Here is a 22,775-nt window from a genome sequence, read left to right as displayed (position 1 = left end):
CGGTGTCCGCAGGGGGTGCTGGTGGTGACACTTCTTTCACGCCTTGGGATGGAGTAGTTCTCGTCCCCTGCCACGATGAAGCCAGGGAAGTTTCTCCTTGCCACCCTCGCAGCATCTGGGAACGGCACAGGGCGGGAGAAGGTGGGAGGAGAGAAAAGATGTTATTGAAGATCATAGGTCAGGTTCTGGGAAACTCTTTAGACTTACCCCAATTTTGTCTACTTAGCATTTCATCAAAATGCAAGCATGTTTTAAACAAATCTCTGAAGCCTGTCTCTCCAGTGAAGCCCATTACATTTTGTGCTGCACAACTTTGATCTCGCAGAACAGTCTCTTTATATTAAGTAATAAGGCATCATTTGGTTTGCATTTCATCCATTCTTTATCACATTTATATTCAGGTAATTGCTTCCACATGCTCTTTAGTAAAAGAAAAATCCAACTGCAATTCAGGCATGTTTACGTTTATGGATGGATCAAGTATGTCAAGTGTTGATGCTTTTTTGGTTTTGTTTTTTTTTTTTCCTGAAGTGACCAATCCTCAAAGACCGCTTTGGAGGGGGGGAGGAGAAGGAGAGTCAGTAATTCATGTTTCAAAATTTTCCGAAATTGCTCCCAACTGAGGTGTTTTTCAAAGCCCTAATTTACCATACACAAAGCTTTAACACTTGCCATGCCATCCCGTTTATGTCAGGGTAGGCCGCCCATGCATTCAGTTGTGTGTTGCTATTTAATGTGGCAAAAGCTTTAACTCTTTCTATGTTAGGAGCTGTAAATAAGCTAAGCCTGTGAGTATTTCTTCAAAGTGGAACAAAGCTGTATTTTGTCTTTCCTAGGAATTTGGGGTGAATAACTCCACTTGTCTCCTGTGCTGCTAGCAGAAAGAGAAATAGTTTGCCAACTACAGCATAAATTGTGAAGCCTGAGAGAGTAGAAGTGTGAACATACTAACGCTAAAATACAGTGCTTTTTTTTTTTTTTCTTTTTTGCATGAAAGCTATTGTTGAGAAGGAGTAGAAACAAAGTACGGGCTGTACGGGAAGATGTAGAACAGATCTGTGTTCTGCACGCTATATAAAGATTAATAAGATACACCGACAGTTGTCAGTGGAGTTGACTTTTTTTTTTCTTTTGCTAATGTTAATGGAAATGTACTAGCACAATTTACCAGAGACATTTACAGCTGTTAAGACAGAGTGAAATGGAAAAAAACTGTGAGAAGACAAACCCAGGAGATTTCACACCTGCTTAGGTGACAGGAAGCACGAACTGAGGGGAGAATCCCTTATTCTAGGGTCATTGCAAACTTTGCAAATTTGGTTGTTTAGGAACTGTAGTAAATGTTGTAGGAGCGTTGCTTGTCTTTTTTTACTGATGTTGGGTGGGGTTTGGGGGGGCAGGGTGGGGGAGTGGTTTTTAGTTTCTCCAAGAGAAGGAGCACTTTAACTAGCCCCTCATTTAAGTAGAGAGCAGCGAGCCAGCCACGATTGCCTGGACCTTAATCCACTTGACTGTATTTGTATATTAAGTAGGACAGAGGGCTTGGCAACCTGATTTGTGTGTAGATACTGCTCTGTGCACTTAACAAAAGTGCCTCTATAGTATGCAAATCTCTCGTTTCCGCTTGGGCACCAGGCGGCCTCCAAAAAGTCCCAGACAGATCGTCTGGTTATCCTGGGCACTTAGCGTAATATAGGGGCACTTCATAGTCCTTAACGTAGCCTTCCTGCTACTATCCCTAGAAAGTAAGACAGCAATAAGGAGTTCCTGAGTAACTTACGTCCTGCGAAATGCAGGTCTAGAGGGGCTTAGCTGAAGGACCTATCCTCAGGACCAGTGACTTGCAGCCTAGCAGAAAGGTCCCAGCATCTGTTCTGGGATCGCAGTTTTTAGCAAGTTATGGGCACGGTTGCAAGCCCAAGGATGGGAGCTGTGGGAGACAGTATGGAGAAGGGGGAGCTGCCTCCCCCAGCCCAGAAAGCCGTTTGGCTCCAGCTCCATCAGCAGTGACCCCCCCGCTGAACCATCCCACGAGGCAGCAGCTCCGGAGCCCTGATGTCTGCAAGGACAAAGGTTGCGTGGAGCATCCCAGTGTGAGAAATGTATCTTTGCCTTGTAAACAGGAGGCTGGCTCTTCCGCCACGGTGTGCCACAGGATAGGAATTTCTTTTATTATTTTTTTTTTTAATTCACATGTAAAACCCAGTGTGGCTGAGTGCTGCATGGACCAGAAAACACTAAGACTGTGTCCTTGGCTCCATGAGCCTGTGTGTGCGTGTGCAGTCACTTGCCAATTGCTGTCATATAGTTCTGAGATCCAGGGATGGGATGCAGACAAAAATTGTCTTTATTAAATGTCATGTATTATGAACACTTCCAAAATTCAAGTGCAAGATGTGTTGGAGAATATTGAGAAAAGCCAGAACACAGAGAAAGGTCTCTGATAGTGCCCCATGTATCCTTGTGCGTTTGTCTGTGAGTGAAAAGGCCACGTTAAAAAAAATTGTTTGTTGTAAAAAATACTGCATTTTTGACCTGCATTTTTATTAGTCTTTAACCAATGGACAAGATCTAGTTGTCCGTTTTTGAGGCAAAAATTGTCTATAGTTTGTTTTTCTTCTATCCCGCAGCTACTTTTCATACTGTAGTCTACAAATTTTGTATGAGATACCTTTGGTCATCACTGGCAGAGGGCAGATGTCTTAGAGCGGTCCGTTCATACTGTGATGAACATCTTGAGGAGTAGTGATAATTGTTCTCTGACCATGAAGAGTGTAGATTCATAGGATAATTGAGGTGGGAGGGGACGTCAGGAGGTCTCTAGTCCAACCTCCTGCTCAAAGCAGGGCAAGCTGTGGGATCAGACCAGGTTGCTTAGGGCTTTGTCCAGTTAGGTCTTGAAAACCCCCAAGGATGGAGACTCCACAGCCTCTGTGAATGACCTGTTCCACTGCTTGGCTGTCCTCACAGTGAAAATGATATTTCTGTCTGAACTACTCTTGCTTCAACTTATGCTCCTTGCCTTTCATCTTCCCACCATGCATCACCGTGAAGAGCCTGGTTCTGTCCTCTTGATAACTTCCCCATAGGTACTGGGGGGACTGCTTTTAGGTCTCCCCAAACACATCTCTTCTCCAGGCTGAACAAGCCCCAGTCCCTCAGCCTCTCCTCACAGGGCTAGCACCCCAGCCCTGACTGCCTTGGGGGCAGTTTTGGGGGCCCAGAACTGGACAAGGTATCTCAGCGTGGCCTAAGGAGTGCTGACCTGAGTAGGGGGATCTACTTGATCTGCTGGCTGTGCTCCTGTTCCCAGAGCCCCAGATGCTGCTGGTCTTCCAGACCTCTTGTGCTCAGCGTGTATCTAGAAGGTTATTTCAGCAGTAACGTGCTCAGCACGCGCTCCGTTCACCTGGACACGTCACAAGAGAGGCGTGCTAGCTGGCACTAATGAAGGGAAGGGGTTAATTTCTCCTGGCTTGTACATAACCCTACACTTCCAGCTCAGTAGATGGAAGGAATGTGATTAAATTGGTGTTGATACCAAGTCTGAGAACAGATGTGAGAGTGAATTGGCAGAGCTGGAATTCAGATGGGATGAAAATAGCAAAAGGGAGTGGGTGGAAACTGTCACACATTTGTGTTACAGGTGCTTGGTCTAGACCCCAGCATTTGCAGAGACTCCTGTATTTTGATTCTTACCAATTCTTATTAATCCAGTTTCTTTTGTCAGCCGGGCCTTTTCCCTTAAGGTTAATGTCCAGCAGTTCAAGCGTCCTGTTCTCTCCTCTGAAGGACAACTGGGGTAAAAAGTTCCTTTCAGCTCCAGTAGGCAACAAGGTGTAAATATTGCCAGTTTCCCCGCCTCTCACACAAGACAACACTTGAACTCATTCGATCCCATTTGTAGATAGGGAAACTGAGGCACACAGTGTAAATGTTTTTTAAAACAACCAAACAAAAAAAAAACCCCAACCACTACAGGCTGTTCTTACTCCCTTCACAGAAGTAACTGAAAAATTCTGCAGAGACCAAAGCCCTTGTTTGCACTGGGCTTGTGCAATTTGTGTTTGCCTTAGGACCTGTCTCTTCTCTTAGTTGTTGCCCCTTGCCTTTGATCTGTCCATGGGGTTGGGTTTATTGGTTCTGGCCGGGTTTTGGGCTTGGGGTTTTTTTTGCACTGGCTGTGACATCTGTCTTGTAACAGAGCAAACGCTTAAAATCAGCCCAGGCTGTCCATTTGCAGCGTAACAGATGCACTGGCAACTCAGCCACAGGGACGTAGCAAGCTTTTCCATCAAAGGGTGGGAAGACTCATATGGCTTGGATGTAAGATGAAGCCTTCAAAGGACCCACTGCTCCTTGCAGCAACCCATGTCGGTCTTGCCACCACCCATTCCCTTGGTGGATTTTTCAGGATTTATGTCACTGCTCTGGAGAGTTAACAGCACTCTTTTCGCAGTTTTATACAGAAGTAATATCAGATGTAGTCAGCGAAAAGCAGCGTACTGCAAACACAGGTCTTGGCAGCGAAGCGAAGAGAGAACAGACCATCAACCAAAAAATTTGGTGTTGTGTTTATTTGTAACTCTTTCATCTCCCCAGCAGTTTGTTCCACAGATGACTAAGAGTTAGGGTTTCACTGATATTTACTTAAAAAGGAGGTGTGGGGAAATCACTCCCAATTTACCTTTAACTATGTAGCTGTAACATAGCGTAGAAGTGTTGTCTTCGCATACGGAGATGAGGAAAATCAATTGCAGTTCCCGAGGGGCAGACGTATTGGTTGAGAAGGTCACTAAATACTTGCAGTTGCTCAATGCACTTGGAACCAGATCCCCTCCGCGCTGCATGGCCGCTCGGCTCTGCGCTGAGAGGGGGAAGAAAGGGAATGCGTGCACCAGGGAAACGCTCTTTATGCTCTCCAAAACTGTCTTATCAAGGGCAGAAGAAAGAAGGGAGGCAGGCGTTCGGCATGCCCCAAGAGCCATGTTCTGTTCGTATCATTCACAGGCACATACCAAGGATTACTTTGGTCCACGTTGAATACAAGCGTGTCTGTAACTCCTGCTCAGGAGAAATAAGTTGAAAACTGTTCAGCCTTTACAGGAGATATTACTGTTGCAGTGCTGTCAAGGTCACTGTCAGCCTGGGTTATCTGCTGTGTAAGTGCTAGCTGCACAAATCGGGCTTAGCTAAGGGCTATAATTCATACACTCAGCATTTTGTGGATTACGGCCTTTAGCTTTCCCTCATTGCCATTTTGGATATTCATTTAGCTCTGGTGTATGACTGTTGCAATTTCTCTTTGGGGTAATTTCCCCACGTGGTGCAGTGTTTCACTGTATATTCCTTAATCACAGGCGTACGAACTTGCTTTCTATGAGTAATTTTACGTATAATGCTTATTGTTATCTTTGAATGCAGATGGTTCACCTTTGGACAAAACAACAGAAAAATGCAGGTTACAGAGGAAAAACAAAATCAATTAAAAATTTACAAAACCCACAAGAAATACTAACAAGGAAGCTCCTGTGGTTAAGGCACCCAGAGGAGAGTCAGGAAACCTCAGATCTCTTCCAAATTCTGATCCAGACTTCTTCAGGAGCTTTCTGATTTCCAGGTGTCTTAGCTTTTATTTATAAAACAAAGATTATAGTATTTCCCACCTCATGGATTTATTGAGATAAACTGAATTCCTGATTCTAAAATGTATTGTAAGAAAGTATTACAAGGAAGGGTTCTAGCATACACATATGCTTTTATATTATCTGACAAAACTAAAGGCATACATAATAAGAAAAGTGGTGGAAAATAAATTTTTCTGTCCAAGAAAGCAATTAATCTGTATAATCAAAACAGCCTCTCGATTGCGCAATCTACAACGGGTTCCCTTTAATAATGAAATGTTAAAGTTTAAAGAATGTGTGCATGTGCTCATCCCCTGTATGCTGGGCTAGCTGAGGCAGTAATTTTGAAATATGAATAGGTCCGTATTGCAAGGAAAGGACTGTCTCTTCTGAGATACAGAAAGAGCTACACATTTTTCAACATAGTAAGATTTTCAGTCAACACTCGATTTTTTATTTTTCTTTCTTCCCTGTTAGTGCTGAAGTTGCTGTAATATATTAGCTTTTATCCTTCAGTTGTCTGGTTCTCATTTGTAATATTTCTAGTTAATGTTAGGTTTTGTCCTACAATGCCACAACAGTTTCTTTACATCCTTTACATCCCAGATGTGCAGGCACCTTCATCGCTTTAGGATATTGCCTGTTTCTCTCCAGCTCTGTGATTCAGTGAAGCGTCTCGGCATCAGACTTTCTTGCTGCTGACGCCTTCTAAACTCTTTAACGCGTTTAAGTGGCCTTGAACGTGATCACTTCTACTGCACAGCTGGGCCTACAGCAAATCCTCAGAACCAACCAGCCTGAAACTTCTGAGCCTGAAATTTGACTCCCAGTGTTGTTGCCTCAGGCCCCATCTTCTGTATTGCAGACAGTTTGGCTCGGGGAAAAAATAATGGGTATAGTTGCTTACACAAAGTCCCTTTTTTCATTCTGTCCTATCTGATCTGATCCTATTTATACATCTGAAGAAATAATTTTAAAAGTGTTTCAGCCTTTGCCGCTGATTAATTATCAACCCCTTTCAAGTGAATTTTCCCTTCCTTCCTCTTATCCGCTCTCCTAAAAAAAAATATTAATAATAATAAAAGATAAACAAAAACCTATGACTGTCAGGTGTTAAGCCTTTCTGATCAAATGGAGGAACTCAATGTACCCTAGGTACATGCACATTTAGTTCATATTATTGCCACCTAAATGTACAGGTTACCCGTGATGGTGTGCCGTATTTAAAAGTGACCATGGGTAGACTGAAACATCCTTGTATTTTCCTTAATGACTTGCCTGTCACTAGGGAACAGGTGTTTTAGAATGTATGTTGGAGAGAAAGTGAAACTTTGAGGAAAATTTAAATTATCTGAGTTCCTTAGAAATGCATAAAATTATCCATTGCTTAATCAATTATACACACATACATGCCCTCTCCCGCAGAAGAAGCTGGATCAGGCATCTCCATTATTTGATGCAATTATGTCAGTTGTAAAATAAAATGCAATTGATACAGAGTGTTTCTGGGTTTATTTGCCATATGTGGCACACAAAAACAGATGATAGGTTACCTCTGAATTTTTATTTAAAGGATGTTACACACATTTATATGTAAAAATCGATTATAAACAAGCAAATGTGGCATTAATTTACCATGCTCTAAGTAAATTGCATATCCCTTGTAACCATTCTTCTGGCCAGGAACCCCTTGGACTCCACCAATGGAGACATCTACCCTGCTCACAGAGGCACTACTGAGTGATGCACAGTGCTTTCCTCCCCATCAGCACTTCAAAATTAGTCAAAGGATTACAGAAAGAGCATCCTTGTCACAGCCTGGAATTCCAAACTGCGTTAAAAATCCTAAGGTTGCAGTTTAACTCTTGAAGGATTTTTTTTTTTTTTTTTAAGATGTGTTCTTAAGTGCTTGCAAATTCTCATGTTTTGGCTCAAATTCTTATGCTGTGACATAAACACCCACAGCCACTCTAGACTCCTCTTGCTTCACCTTCTGTACCTGCAGCCCGATAAGGGAGGTTCCTTGATTTCAGACTCCAGAATCGCTCTTGTTTTCTTCGGTCCAAGAGGACAAGCCTTCTCTCCCTTATATTGTATGCCTGAGTTCAGCTTTTCTCATGTCCTTGTTTCACATATACTACACACTGTTAGCACCAAAGCAGGTGCTCATATGCCCTATCTTCTATTCCTATATCTCACAGCTGACTTAATACATCCCAAACATACGGCTAGTTGATTTCTTCCAAGCCATGGCTTTGGTCATCACTTGTGTAACTTGACTGACATGGGTGTTGCATACATTTGGCTTTATGTTTTCTAAACCACAAAATAAGTCATCTTTACATCTCCTTAATGTACCACAGGCTGCTTCATTCTTACTTTTGTTGCTTTAAGGTTAACGGTCTCGTTGAAACTTCCTATGGATTGTTCTATGGATTCTTATGGAGATGCCTCTGGGAAGTGACTGATGGACCCATTGTGCAAATCCATCCCTACCTCTCTTGCAGAGACAGAAAGTTCCTCTCAGTCCAGAAAGATTTCCAGAATATTTTCTCTCTTCTTACATTTCAGCCCGTCTGTCACTCTCAGATTTAAAAATGAATGTTGATTTGATTCACCCAGGACAAGAGCATGAAGTCACCTCTTCAGCCTACTTGAACATCACCTGGCAAGTTACATCCCATTTGCAGTAAAGGAACTCCATCCAGAATCAGGCTCAGAGCACGGAGCAGAAACAGCCCCGCACACTTCTCTGTCCGTACTGCAGCACCTGCTGCGTTTGCTTTTGAAAGATGAGAGCTATTAGTTCAGTGAAGAGCTTAATCTCCCGGCTTTGCGCTCCCGTGGCCTCCCTATCACCTGGCCTTCATATCACAGGCACGTTCTTGCTCAGAACAAGAGGGCTGCACAGCAGAGTGAAATAAAGTTGATGCCAACTTCATAACAGCATTGCAACACCGCTGTGTAGCTGTAATGGTATTTCTTAGCTGCCTAACTCCCAAAAGTTACTGTAGTGCATGACAGTGCTTTTCGAAGGCTTGTCCAGTGCAAGCACATCACTGACAGGCTGCCTATACTTTCAGGCTGTTCCGAAGAGGCCATATATTACTGTTTATTTCCTCTCCATACAACTCGGCCATCCAGCTCGTGTCGTGTTTACTGATGAGCCCACGGTGCTGGCAACGTCAGCTTAGACAGAACTTGAAGTAAGCTCATTTTTGCAAGTGCTGTTGCTGTTTAAATCCTGGAAAGTTGTCATTTCACGTACATTGATGAGGGTAAGCATGTGTTTCATATCTGGTCTGGTTTTTTGATAATTGGGAAACATACTCTCTTTTCTTAGACATGTCTAAAAAAGAAAGCAGAGAGGAAAGCTTAAAACCGAGAATTCCTGTGAAAGGCAATTTTTTTCTTAAAGCTTGAAAGTTTTGCTTTTTCTCCTTGCTAACCATGGCTTATTAGACCTTTTTCATTTGTTTGTTACCAGAAGCACCCAGTACAAAGAAATGCTGCTGTTTCTTGCTCAATCAAGGAGCTTTATAGGACAAAAACCTTAGTCACAAAAGGAATTTTGTATTTAATTCAAGTTTTCATATGAACAGGCCTTGCATCAAGCTCTTGCAAGTGTGTTTCCACCTGCCTTCAATACAGGCCAGTGCCTGAAATTTCATCTAGTTGTCAAAGTAAAGCCCCAGTCCTGCCAACCAGTCTTAAACTTAATGTTGCTGTTGAGTTTAGCGGAGATAAGGCACAATCTCCATGAAAGGAGAGGGCAAGGCAACCTGTAAGAATTTAACAGGCATTTTAAATAATGAAGCTCACTTGTGGGATCAGGGAAATATTAAACTTTGATGAAAGCTAGGTTGATACCTGAGACTGGACCTCACCCAAGAGTAAGATACACGTAATTCCACCAGAGTGGTTATCTTCACTACTTGGCTCTGCTTTTTTTTTAACTGCAACACTAAAACTGGGACTTTTTTTTTACATGTGGGAAGGAGAGGTTTCTGTGGAGATCTGAAATTCTTTCAGGACACTGAGCAGAACAGGGGCATCTGTCTCTTCTGAGTGATATCCTTGCTTTCATACTTTCATCCAAACAAATTCCTACAAGATTTATCTTGTCAAACTTTAGTCTGAATGGCACAAATTACTGGCAGGATTGTCAATCTAAAAAAGAGACAGGCATAAATTTAATTGCTCCCTGAAGATACATGAAAAGCTACATTTAGCTGCAGCTAATTAGATATTCACCAATCAACAGTTATGATTCATCTGCCAAGGAGCAAAACAATAAGACAAATATGAAATATGCAGCAAAAGTTAGATTTGACCTCCCAAAACACTGGAGGTGGTTTTGTTTTGTTTTTAATTAGAAATGCAGCCAGTGTTGCACTGTACCAAGACCTGAGGCTCATGCTGCCTTTAAGCCAGGAGGCACAGACCTCCTGGTTTTTCTGCACAAGGGGGTGACTTCACCACTATCGCAAACAAAAAATATTTTTGCTTCTGTGAACTGAGCTTCCCAAATACCTCCTCTCCCCACCTTTCCCAGAACTACCTGACAGCATTAAGGGTATGGATAAAACCCCGAGGAGGTTCTTTTCCAAGGATCTTAAAATACCTGTTTACTAAGAAAGACGGAGCTTTACAAAAATGCCTGTCTGAAATGGGCCTGTCACCAATTTACAGGTATGGATACTGAGGCAAAAAATAGGTGGACTTGAACTTGTCCATCATGCCGCCACACAAAGCAATGCCGTAGGTGAGGAAGGGATCCCAAGGGCCTGTGCCTCCATCTCAGGCAAATGCTGTTCCCAAGCACCAAAGCAGAGGAGCTGTTGATGTGCTCTTGAACTGAAGAGTAGCTTCCACTCAGAGTAACTGGAAGCAGAAATGGGCAGCAGGGTGCAGGAAAATAACTGTCTGGTTTGAGTTAGATCAGGGTGCAGTGAAATTTTTTATCTCTTTGGGACTCCATCCTCTGTTTCTCGTGCACCTGAGTTTCCTCTGGCTTTGAAAATACCGTGTGAGTATTTAAAGGATTTGATCATAAATTAAGTACGAACACCAACGTCTGATTGGCTGCATTAAGGTGGTGCTAGCAGAGAAAATGAGTGTGGGGTGGTTTTTTTGTTGGTTTGTTTATGAGAAAGGGAATTACTTACACAGGTAAAAAAGATGAGCAGCAAGTAAAAAATCCCAAGACAAGTCAGCATGAAAAGCTCAGCTTTGTATTTTTTTAGTTTTTCATCTTCTATTCCGGGGCAACCTAAAATGTAAAGCAAGGTGTTACATTGTTCTGGTGTTTATAAAATATTTTTGAACTGTTACCTTCATGAAACGCCACGTGGAGCATGAGACAGTCAAGAGTCTCTACTGTACCTGTTACTCTTAATGTGACTGTGCCACTCAGATTGTGTTCTCCACTCTGTTGCCCCAAAATGCACTTATATGTCCCGCTGTTTCGGCTGGTTGCATTTTTGATCCTCAGTGAAAAGAAGGTGTCGTTGGAGAGCTCCAGGGACCCCCCAAGTTCTTTTGGATAATGAGATTCCACATCAAGGACTTTCCATGCTATTCCTTCGCCTTCTCCAGCCATCTGGAAAACACAAACATATTTCTCATCTTGGGCAACAGTGTCAGCCTGAGTTTTAGGGGAAAGAGAGTTTTAAAGCCAGCTTATGGCTGAAAATACAGAGGCTGAAGAGAGGTGGGAGGAATCTCAAAAGCATCTAATACGTTCATGCTCACAATGCATGCGCTCACATGCACATTTTTCCTTAAATAGACACTATATTATAAATAGATACTATAGAGCTATTCTGTAATAGCTTCTTAATCTGCTTCTCCTGGACACAATCCTGGTGGAGATGTAACACGATAAAAGGCAGCGGTAGAGTTTGCTCTCAAAGTGTCTACGCAGAGGCCCCAAAAGAGTTCAAACAGAGAGAGACAGTCCACGGGGATGGAGCCGAGGCAGCAAGAGGCAGCCCTACCCAGCTGCTTAGCAGTGGCTCTGGGGACCGGAGGTCTCCAGGAGAGCGTGGCAGCAGGCAGGTAGGCTCCACCACTGCCTGCGCTCTCCCTGCCAGCACAATTTCTGCCATGCAGTGATGGGAATTAAACCTGCCTACCCGGCAGGCATGCCGCAGGGCACGCCGGCTCTGCCAGCACGGGCTGGCATCCTCCCAGCGACCCTGCAGCCCAGAGCTCCTTGTGGGAACGCAGCCCTGGAAACTGCACTTCCCCGTGCCAGTCTCTGTGCAGCTGACCCCTGAAACCACGGTGCCTCTCTGGAGGAATGGGGGTTTCCCCCTTCCCCTCCCCTCCCCTCTTTATTGGAAGCAAAGAACAAAAAATTGCTTCAACTCCTTCAGATTCAGTTGCGTGAAGGTCACAAGCAGGTTCTGGTGCACTTGGGGAGCATTTGTATGTTGAATTTCTTAATTGTAACCAGAAGAGCTACATTCCTTGGCATTGCTGAGAGGCTGCTGGAGGAATGAAGTGTATTCCCAGAACAGTTTGTACTGCGGGGTGATAGGATGCACTGAAAATGACAATTGGCTGGGAACCACAAAGAGGAGAGAAATCACTAACTTGATTTGAAAGATGGGAGAAGGGTTTGAATTAGCCCGTGTCCATTCTTATTCATCGACATTGCTCCCTGGGATTCGAGGCAGCCTGCCTTCCATGAAGGTTTCCCGAGTAATGAATTCAGTCTTTCTGTGGACCGCCAGAGCCAGCTCATACAGTCCAAGGCTCAGCTTCTCAGCCAAACCTATCACTAATGTAAGCCAAGACTTTTTTATTATTTTATTTTAATAGACACATTTTTGGGTTGCATGTTGGTGCTTACTTTCTATCAGTATAGCTACTGCATCAGGGTATAACCATCACACTGTAAGTTATTAAAATTAACACAATTTTCTCATACTGAGGCTAGGAGTATCTGGTTTCCCTTTCATGTATTTGCATAAGGAAAGTGTACTCGGGTGCCTGGAGAGAAATATGGGCCTGATGCCCCATTATATTTTGCTACTTTTGCAGCCCTAAAATGGTGTAAAACAAGCTGCAAATTGGGGAACTTTTCAGGAACTGGGGAATCGGACTAAAGCACAAGATTTTCAGAATTGTAAAGATCCTTTCTCAGAAAGGTTTGGGGTTTTTTAGTGCATCAACTGAAACACAGCAGTAATTCCCTGGGGCTTTCCACACTTTGCCCAGCAAGAGGGAAGAAAGTACATTCTTCCTCTTAATCCCCCGGTAAATTTACCCCAGCTTCTCTTTCTTATTATGCTCAGCCCCAAGCGCCTATGAGATGAGCAGTACCTATGGTGGTTTTCAGGCTGTAGGGACTTCACTGTGCTGTAGGGATTTAGAGATTTTCGGGCCCTGCACGTTGTCAAGAGATGTGGCCAGAGGAATTCCAATACCCAGGCTGGGCTCAGCTCTGGTTACAAGTGGGTCAACAGCAGTTAAGTGGAGAGAGTTGACCTCCCTCAGATCTAATTTTTGCCACTCTCCCTTCCCTTACCACCCCCTTTCTTAGTGAAATTTAAAACTGCCCACAGGGCAATAAAGAGAACCAGCCTGGCTGCCCTTTGCATTGCCCTAAAATGCAAATAGGAGGTCTGAGCTACACACAGAAAATTGGTTTTGTTTTTTTCTTTTTTTTTTTTTTTTTTTAGTTCACCAGTAGCATAAGTAATTGCTGTCTTGGGTGGTAAATGGTGCTGTGATTCTTGTGGCTGAGACCTGGGAATCAGAAAACACTTTGATCTTTCTGTATGCAATTGTAATCACCACTGCTAGTATACGGGAGAAGTCAATTAAGTCCATGCATCCTACGCCTGACCATGCTCTTATTCCCAGTGAGATTTTTGGTAAATGATTTAACTTCTCTATTTTATGGGGACACTGAGGGATAGGGTTGATTATTGCCTCCAAAGCATTTCGAGGTGCTCAGTTGCTGTCACAAGTACAGTGACGGTGACCCTGGAGACAAGCAAGTCAAACTTTGCCTTACACAGACCCGCTCTGCGTAAGGCAAAGCAGTGTCCATGAAGCTGCACTAACAACATGCCTTTCCCCAAAATAGAAGAAAAAGTTACTTCGTGGCCTAATCCGGCTCCCTCACTTGTGGAGAAACCAGTCACGATCTGGATGGGGGTCACAAACCTGTGCATTTGGGGAGGAGGAGTAACGGTTCACATGTGTGGGTTGAATTCGGGGTTTGCATGCCTCTCTTTCTCCATTAAATCTCCTCTTTACTGAAGAGCAAAGGCAGGCAAGGCAGTCCGTTGTGGTGCTGGGGTGCCCAGCAGCCTCCCTACATTTTTTAGGCTACAGAGACATCTGGTGGCATTTTTCCAGCCTCTACACACAGCGCATCCATCCCTACTCAGAGGTCACAGCAACCCCTTTCTCTGATGCCTGAGCCAAGCCTTTTTCCGCTGCAATCTTATCTGCTACTATGAAAAAAAATCAACCCCTCCCTTTTTAAAATCTCTAAGTAGCGAGGAAACATCTGAGCAAATTTGCAGAGTATGTCCCCATATCCCAGTTGTGTAAAAGGAAGTCCATGAGATGTTCAGTAAGGTCATCATTCTGCCTCTTGCTCTATTCAAGCCAACCTCTTTTCCCCCCAAACCTAATTAAAATTATGAAAATGCCACTTTGTTTGCCACCTCCTGTGAATTACTTGGCAGACTCTCACTAGACAGATCATTTTGCAGCTCAAGCTCCTATGATAATCCAGCGCTAATTCATGCCAAATGTCCTCCAGGTGATACCACAGCCCAAGGTAAATGCTAGGGGTTTTACCTAATTAATTCCACACAAGCTTAGAGGGATTGAAGCGAACGCTGTTGGTGGCAGCAATCCACTTGTGTAGGGACCATCTTCTTCTTTAATCAGCGACAAAATATTTTCTGCCCGCATTTCGTTTGCATTTCATTTCCTTTCCGCCGTGCTGGCGAGCGAGCTGCAGCACGCCGGCTCCCTCTGCTCCCCACTGCCAACGGGAGGAGGAAAGGGAGGTTTTCTTTTCCTGCTCCCATGTTTGCTGTTAATGGCTTTACCAAAATTCAAAAGGCAAATCATGATTCGTGTGGGGACCAGTAGAAATGCTACTGAATCTATTTACATAAAAAGGGTCTCGTTGCCATGCTGGCTGCTGGGGGTTACTGAAGCAAGAATTTTGCTGGGAACAGGGACCTGCAGGCTGGCAGCATCATTCTTCCTATCTGCATAAAACTACCCATTAAGAAAATTAAACAACAAAAGAAATGTGAGTTCACATTTATTGTCACATATACATTCGCCAGCAGCAACAATTGTGACAGGCTTTTTCAGAAATCAGCTGGGGGGCTAAGTCTGTTGTTTTCTATCATATCAATCACCTCCATAGCAATGAGAGGAAATGCTACCCCCGGGGGCTGATACTGCCTAACACCTTCATTAACGACCTGGACACTGGGGCAGAGCATGTGCTCACCAAGTCTGCAGATGACACAAAGCTGGGAGGAGTGGCTGATACGCCAGAGGGTCGCGCTGCCATCCAGAGGGACCTCGACAGGCTGGGGACATGGGCTGACAGGAGCCTCATGAAGTTCAGCAAACAGAAATGCCAAGTCCTGCCTCTGGGGACAAATAACCCCAGGCACCAGGACAGGCTGGGGCCAACCTGCTGGAAAGGCCCTGGGGGTCCTGGTGGACACCAAGCTGACCATGAGCAGGAGATGAGCCCTTGTGGCAAAGACCACCAACAGCCTCCTGGGCTGCACTCGGCAGAGCATCTCCGGCAGGTCGAGGGAGGTGATCCTTCCCCTCTGCTCAGCCCTGGTGAGATGCACCTGGAGTGCTGGGTCCAGTGCTGGGCTCCCCAGTACGAGGGAGACGTGGACATGCTGGACAGAGAGTCCAGCAAAGGGCCACAAAGATGATTAATGGCTTGGAGCATCTGACATACGAGGAGAGGCTGGGAGCCAGGACTGTTGAGCCTGGAGGAGACCAGGCTCAGGGGCATCTTATCAACATGTACCTGACTGCCAGGGGGATAAAGAAGCTAAAGCCAGACCCTTCTCAGTGGCCTCCAGAGACAAGACAGGAGGCAATGGGCACAAACTGAAATTCAGAAAACTCCATTTAAATGCAAGAAAAACCTTTTTTACTTTGGGGGTAGTTGAACACTGGAATGGGCTGCTCAGAGAGGGTGGGGAGTCTCCATCCTTGGAGATGTTCAAAACCTGGCTGGACACAGCCCTGAGCAACCAGGTCTAGTTGCCTTATTTTAGTGAGTTTAATTGAAAGTTATTCTAGTTCCCAAAAGCTTGGAAATGCTTGGTCTAAAGAGGTTGAGATTTTCCCATGTGTATTCTCCAGTCAATTGACCGATTCCTGTTAAGTTTCTCCTAGCCTGGACCTTTTTGGTAAGAATAGTGGTGGTGATACAGTGGATATTAAAATGGGATAGGTTTGATTGAAAATACCACTGAGCTGATACATTTCTGCTCTCTGACTGGCTGAATTACGAGAAATAGGTAGAATAATTAGGCCTCCAAAATTTAAGTGCTCTTCAGCAAATATTTCTTTTTCAGAGAACTAAAAACAAGGTCTTAGAAGGAGAAGGAACACTTTTCCTGGTCCTAGCTGGCTGGGTTTTAGCTGCAGTTTTGAAAACTGCTACAGCATTACACGATTGTGCCACTAAACAAAGGCAATTCACCCATGCTGTAGTACTTACACCCAACTAATCAATTAAAATTTAATTTTATCATGTACATGTGAGAGCAAGCAGTTGTTAAGTTAACTCATGTTCTCTGCTCTCATTGAATCCCTTTTCTCATCGAGCTTTTCCCAGACTAAGGTGGTACGTTGGCTCCCAGGTAAATCAAAGTGCCAATATAATCCACTTTTCCCATAAAAGCAAATTTTTATTTCAAACAAAATGGTTCAGGTCCAAAACTGGTCAGTTTAAAGGTGGAATGTATTAACATTAATTTATTTTCTTCTGAGGGTGGGATGATTGTAAAAATGGTTTTGTTTAAAATTGTACCAGCAATAATGGCCAAGTTGAAATTTCTGACTGCTAAAGAGATCTAAAAACTATATACAGCCAGAAGGAATTTATTTTCTGAAACAAAATAGCTAGAATTCTGGCAATGCCCGATAGCCAACATATAATGAATCACAACTGAGCTGAAACCACTTAATAGGTGTATTTTTCAGCACAAAAGCACTTTCACATTTGATTAGTGCTGAAGGTGCATCCATATGGTTCCTATACAGTGTCATGTAGAGATACCAATGTTAAATTTGAAAAAAACAGACATAAATTGTGGGCACATGTGAGTGAACTCTAACTGTGCTTTAAAGGGGAAAGAAAAAGAAGAAAAAACAAAACCCAACCCCAAAATTACAGCAAAGGAACTGCATGTGAGACATGAGCCAGCTGGAAAAGCCCTCTGACTCAGTCACACAGCCTCTTTATTGTTTGGGGTTTTTTTTTTTTAGCTAAGGGCATCCAGTGCTAGCTCATGTCAGGCAAAAGAATTGTTTTGGTCATGAAATCATTTCCACTGCTCCCTTCCTGTCTAAATCATCAATGTGTTGGAGCTACTTGGAGCTGAATAGATGTCTGAGGAGCATTTAACTGCATTTCTTTGGGTATGTTAGAAATTAGACTGAAGTAATTTAGCAACTATTTACCTATGCTAATAGGTGATAGCTATGCACATTTAGCAAAAGTAATTTCCTTGGAAGGAAGGTGCGATTAATATTAAATAAGGATTATTCTTATTTTGTAATATGACTTCCCCCTCTAATTCTGCCACAATTTTATATTTTTCAGGGAAGTGTTATAAAGTTAACAGACTTCTCTCCACTGAAGTACAGCCTTCTTTCCTCTTCCTCAAGATTTGTTTTAGATTAAGACTTTTCTGGCTATCACATGAACAAAATCGCGAAATATCCACTGGGACTTCATTTGTGTGTGTATAAACTTGGTTTTCAAACTGGATATAAAGTGATAATTATGAGGTTTTATGAAGTGGTTCTTATTTTCAATGTGCTACACAAAGAGAAACTGTTCAGTTTTCATTAGCCTTACGAGGCAGAAAGGTAAGTTAAGTTTCATTACCCAGGTTCTTGTTTCATAGGTGGGCCGTAGAGATTCAAACCAGTATTTCCATATACAATTCCCAGTACCTGGGTGCTTATGCAAAAATGACCTAGTTTTCAGTTCTCAGCTGGCAAACTTCCACACTGCTCAGATATGGTTTTATGGCATGTAGGTTGCCCAGCAGTCCTAAAAATGACCCACACTTGAAGGGTATCATCATTATGAACTCTCTAACTTTTCCATGGCCACATAGTGAATGGGGTGAGAGCTGCACCAGGCTGGAAGAGGACTTTGTGCTCTACCTTGTCCCCAGTGTGCTAGGCCTGCCTACTTCAAGTATTTCTAAGTAAAAATCATTTTGTCTGAGCTGACTGAGTGTGGTCCTGATTCCGCACAGAACTACTTACACATAAGACTTCATGCATGGAAATAATCTAATTAGCTCCAAGGATACTGGGTGCACGACAGGTTAAACACATGCATGCCTTTTTGCAGTACGAGATATTAGCAAAAGTGAAGTAACTGTTGAATGCAATCCTTCTTTTTTACATCCAGTTGGATTTTTGGCACCAGAATATTAACTCCTTTAAACAATTATTTTTCCATACAAAACTGAAAAAGCAAGTACTTTTAAATAGCATCTTTTTTTTTTTTTTTTTTTAAAGCAGATTGTAACAAACTATTTAAAAGTACCCTTAATTGGTCAGAGCATGCAGAGGTGCCAGTAGGAAGGAGGGGGTTGTTCGCTGAGCGTTCACCCTGCGCAAACAGCTGCACGTGCAGCACCGTAACGTTGTCGCCATCATTTTTTTAAAGCAGCAGAAGCAAAGGTTAATTGCTTGCATTTACTGCACAGTTCAAAGTGGCCTTATACAAAAGATTTAGCCTAACAGCTGCCTGAACTTTATAGTCTGAAATTTCATACCATTTGTTGGAATTACCTTTTAATTAGGCCTTTGGGGGTATATGTGGTGTTTATTGATTAATCCTTCAGTAGTTGTTTTTTAAATAACAGATTAATTCTCTATGTTGGGTAGCCCCGTTGTGCTCTGCCATTCCCCCACCCTCCTTTTGCAGTGTTGGGTGGGGATAGCAGCACGCAGCCAAGAAAAGGGAGAGGGAGAAGAGTGGGAGAGGAAAGGAGAGGGAGAGGAGAGGGAGCTTCAAGCTGCTGCCTATTTAGCTAGCCCCACAAGTAGAAGAAGTATGGCTTCTTCAGCACAAAACACTGAGCCTAGATTACTTTTTCCTACTGAGAGTCAGGCTTTTTAGCTTTGGTGCTGTGCTTTTCCTAATATGGCTGTGACTGTAGCTTGAGCTAGCATCACCAAGAGTGGCATTAACTGCCTGTCCCCACTTCCCATCTCTCTCCTGGGATGAGTAACCAGAAGACTGCAGTACCATGGTTGGTGCCATCAGCCCCTGAGGATGGTGGCAAGAGCTGAAGGTAGCTACATTTTGTTACTTCTTGTAGTTTAGGCAGTGCCAGCAGAGAAAAAAAGCATGAGGTCCTATCATGCTGGGCACTGGAAAAACAGTCTTTTCCCGAGTGAAACAGAATGAAGGAGGAGGAGCAAGGAGACCATGGAAGGAGAGGAGATTGGCAGGACATGGCAGGGGAGGTGCAGCAGCAGTCAAGACTGCTGCAAAGGGAAGCAGCGCAAGCGAGGGCTGCCAAGGAAGGGGCATACACAAAAGGCATCATCAAATAACACCCTCCCTTGCATGTGCAGTCATTTTGTGCCCAGGTGGAGCTGTAAAGAGCTATGAGACAACATGGAATATGGTCTACAGGGTTTCCTTACACTCTTTCTTCAGGGCAACGGCTTTTGGCTCCTGTTTGTTGCCTGGCCCTCCCAGCTGCCACTGACCTCAGAAAGACATGCTTCTGGAGGATCCCCACACTTCAGCCTGCTGAAACTGTTTTTGGTTTTGTTGACTTCCAACAGCGGTTTGGGGGAGAATTTTCAGGGATCCAGTCAACCTTTCTGTTTAGTACTCCCCCACCCCTAACCACTTCTGCTCAATTCCTCCAGGTCCACCAGACTGCATGGTTTGCCTGCAATGCGCTCCCTGCACTGCCTAGATTCTGTGGGAAACATGGGGCCTTAAATAATTAGCATGTATCTGTATGGAAAATACATGTCTTTATCCAGCTTTTGAAGCAGAAAGCAAAAAAGAGCAAGTTGACACCTATCCCAGCTCTCAGAGTAATCTGCAACCAAATGCATTATTCTCTCCTCTCTGTCCCCCACCCACATTTAGTTCAGCATTTTGGAAAAAGAAGGAGACTATAGATGCTGCACTTGCTGATGGGCTGGTAGCCAGGTGTTCGAAACAGCTCTTTCAGAGTTAGGTACCTTTGGGTTGCAGTTGTTATCTAGTCAGTAGGCAGATGCTCATTGTTGTACCAGCACTGACACTCAGATGGATTGCAAGTTTCAACCACAGAAACCCTAATAACACTGTTTGTTGGTTTACTATAGGGAATAATTTTAAAAATATATCTATCTGACCAAACTGCTGGGGAAGCCAAGGCTATGGCTTTATGTTCTGGCAGAGATAAATTAATAGTTTTTGCCCACCACAATAGGGTTTTTTCCCTCCCACTGCTCTCCCATCACATGGGAAAGTAATTAAACTCTGTAACTCACAAAATCTATTTGCAGATTGATTTTCCCCTATTACAACAAGCAACAGCAAATTGACTTAACAGGCAACCAGAGGACCACCAGGACTGACCCATGGTAAGTGGCACTAGTGCATGTCTGGGAGTGGGGAATGAGGGAGAACAGAACCTTCCTTTTTTTCCTGTTAATTTGGCTCACACCATAAGCTGAAATTATGCGCTGAGATGCAAATACATGGTACCATACAGCAAGTCAACAGCCACTTCTTCAGCCACTGCGCAACTCTGCCTCTCTTTCTATGAGAAATTTAATCTTGAAAGTGTTGAACAGAACTTGCTGCTCATTAGCCGATTGATCCTTGTAGCCCTCCTGCAAATATGTGGTCAGCAGGGCTCTCCTGCTTTGGAGATGGGAATTCTGAACCAGCACAGCCAAGATTAGACTTTCACTTCGTGACGCAAAGAGATAACTCAGAATTTGTAGCTCTCCATCAGCATTTCTGCATACCCTGCCCTTATGTCCACCTCCACTAGCCAAACCTTCCTAAAGAATAGCAAGTACTTGATTAGTTCTTCTATTTCAAACAAAAAATCAGCTCCTGTTTGGGGGGAGATTAACCAAGGCACAATATCACTGATGTTTCAAGGTTTAAATACCAGCTTTTGCTCTGAAGAAACATCCTGGAAAGACTCCTCTTTGGAGTGGTATATGTACATGGGGCATCACCTGAATTCTGATCCCTGGAAGCCAGCAATATTTAGATAGAAAAGCAGGCCAAGAGCCATTCAGGGATCACGTTCAAATAGTCTGTCTACATTGACATGGAAAATGCCTGTTCTCTGTGAACAGCTCAAATGCTTTCATTGCTGCCTTATCTCTGCTGCACTGAAAGGTGGATGCCTCTTCATAAAATAACCCATTTTGTACAAGACAAGCCAGTATCAAGTAGGAAAGCAAAGCAGACTGCTCAAGTAACTTAGGCTTTTTTCTTACTTTGTACCAAGATGCTGTCTGGTAGGTGATTGAGGAGTCCCAAAGAACTTTACAGGGCAGCAGCGCTTCTTCAGCACATCTCACAGCAACATCTGGGACCGCCACAGAAGCCCCACTGATCAAGCACCAAACTGCAAAGCACAGGTACACATCGCCTTTAAAAGAGTTTGCCTAGGTAATCCTCCCTCTCTTCCCAAAACATATCCCCACAAAATAAATGTGAAAGACCAGAATGAAAAAGGCAAGGGTCCCCACTTACCGTTGCACAGGGTGATTAGCAGAGCGTAGACTACTGAAGACATGGCTTTTGCTGCTTCAAACCACAGAGCAGCAACACTGTGCCTCTTCACTGGACCGACTGTGAGAGCAGAGTGAAACTGCTACTGCTTCTGGAGTGATATTTCTGGAGGCAGACTGGGGAATCCCCCAGATGGCTTATCTTGAAGGGCCTCGTCACAGGGAAAACCCCTGCCTGTAGGAGCCAGTGCTTCTCCTGTTAAATCTGTTAGGTCATTCCCATTTCTGCAACTACCTGCACTGGTTTTATTCTTTTTTTCCCCGCCCTCCCTGTTGATCTGAACAGAAATAAGGTTGATTGTGGGGCACTGTGGGTCAGTGTGGAGGGCATCAAAATCAGCACTGAAAGAATCTCTGTCTTGAGTGACAAAACAGCAGGAGAAAGGGGTTGTCAGCCTCCCAAAATCCCCTCTCAACCTTCTCTCTGCAGCTCTAACAGAACAGTGTCTGTGCAAGGGTTGGCCAGATGAAGCGACATTTCTGAAACCACATTTAAGCCCTCAGGCTGTAACACTACAAGGACACCGTGACTTGGGTCTAAGAGCTAAGCAGGAATTTACAGCATGGGTGAGCAATACAACTATATTTCTGTAGTGTTAAAGTGTAACTTCCCATGTAGGCACTCATGATGTAGAAGCAGCATCTCTTCTTAGTGTATTTTGTCATTTTCAAGATAAACAGGGGCAGCTGGCATGACATAATTCTACCAAATTATATGCTGGAAATTTTCCTCATGGAAATAAAATCAAGGCAGCTCCCAGAAGAGGAATCATTTGGACATCCCCTCTAGATATCTGAAACAGAAAAAAAAGTCCTTTCCTTGTGATCTGTAAGAGCTGTTTCCCCCTGGAGAATTTTTGAGGAAGTCTGAGGTTGATCACAGAAGCATTTACAAATCATGAAACTCTGAAAGTTGCTGACATGTTATTTTTGGAAAACAGTTCTGGCTGCTGTATTTAGGCTACTGAGATCATGGTGGAGAAAAGCCATTTAAAAGGGAGTTTTTTGAGTTTTGATGGGTGAAGAGTGCATGGTCAGCCCCTTTTGAAAACCGGGGTCCTGGAAGCCACATCAGGCTGGGCACCCTAAAAAGCTTTGTGAGGA

The 22,775-nt window shown here is 43.7% G+C and overlaps 1 protein-coding gene across 1 annotated transcript; it reads right to left on the bottom strand.

Annotated features, from left to right (window-relative positions):
• Positions 1–7,122: 7,122 nt before the first annotated feature.
• CD83 (CD83 molecule) lies at positions 7,123–21,731 on the bottom strand. Its single transcript, XM_052809762.1, has 5 exons — positions 21,634–21,731; positions 21,375–21,505; positions 11,013–11,229; positions 10,796–10,899; positions 7,123–8,976 (listed from the first exon to the last, which is right to left on the bottom strand). Exons 1-5 carry the CDS (start codon positions 21,674–21,676, stop codon positions 8,818–8,820), a joined length of 654 nt encoding a protein of 217 aa, XP_052665722.1. The 5' UTR covers positions 21,677–21,731; the 3' UTR covers positions 7,123–8,817.
• Positions 21,732–22,775: the final 1,044 nt, after the last annotated feature.

This window comes from Harpia harpyja, chromosome 1 (genome assembly GCF_026419915.1).
Source record: "Harpia harpyja isolate bHarHar1 chromosome 1, bHarHar1 primary haplotype, whole genome shotgun sequence".
NCBI classification, from domain to species: domain Eukaryota; kingdom Metazoa; phylum Chordata; class Aves; order Accipitriformes; family Accipitridae; genus Harpia; species Harpia harpyja.
Note: the sequence above shows the minus strand (reverse complement) of the source record. Positions and strands in the feature narration are given on the sequence as shown.

What these genes read in the sequence shown, in the direction of transcription:
- CD83 (XM_052809762.1), bottom strand. Translation starts at nt 21,676, where the DNA reads ATGTCTTCAGTAGTCTACGCTCTGCTAATCACCCTGTGCAACG. An exon ending in AGACAGCATCTTGGTACAAA is followed by an intron (nt 11,230 to 21,374) that starts GTAAGAAAAAAG and finishes TGTGTTTTCCAG; the next exon opens with ATGGCTGGAGAAGGCGAAGG. An exon ending in TGCTCATCTTTTTTACCTGT is followed by an intron (nt 8,977 to 10,795) that starts GTAAGTAATTCC and finishes TTTCTTTTTTAG; the next exon opens with ACATGTCTAAGAAAAGAGAG.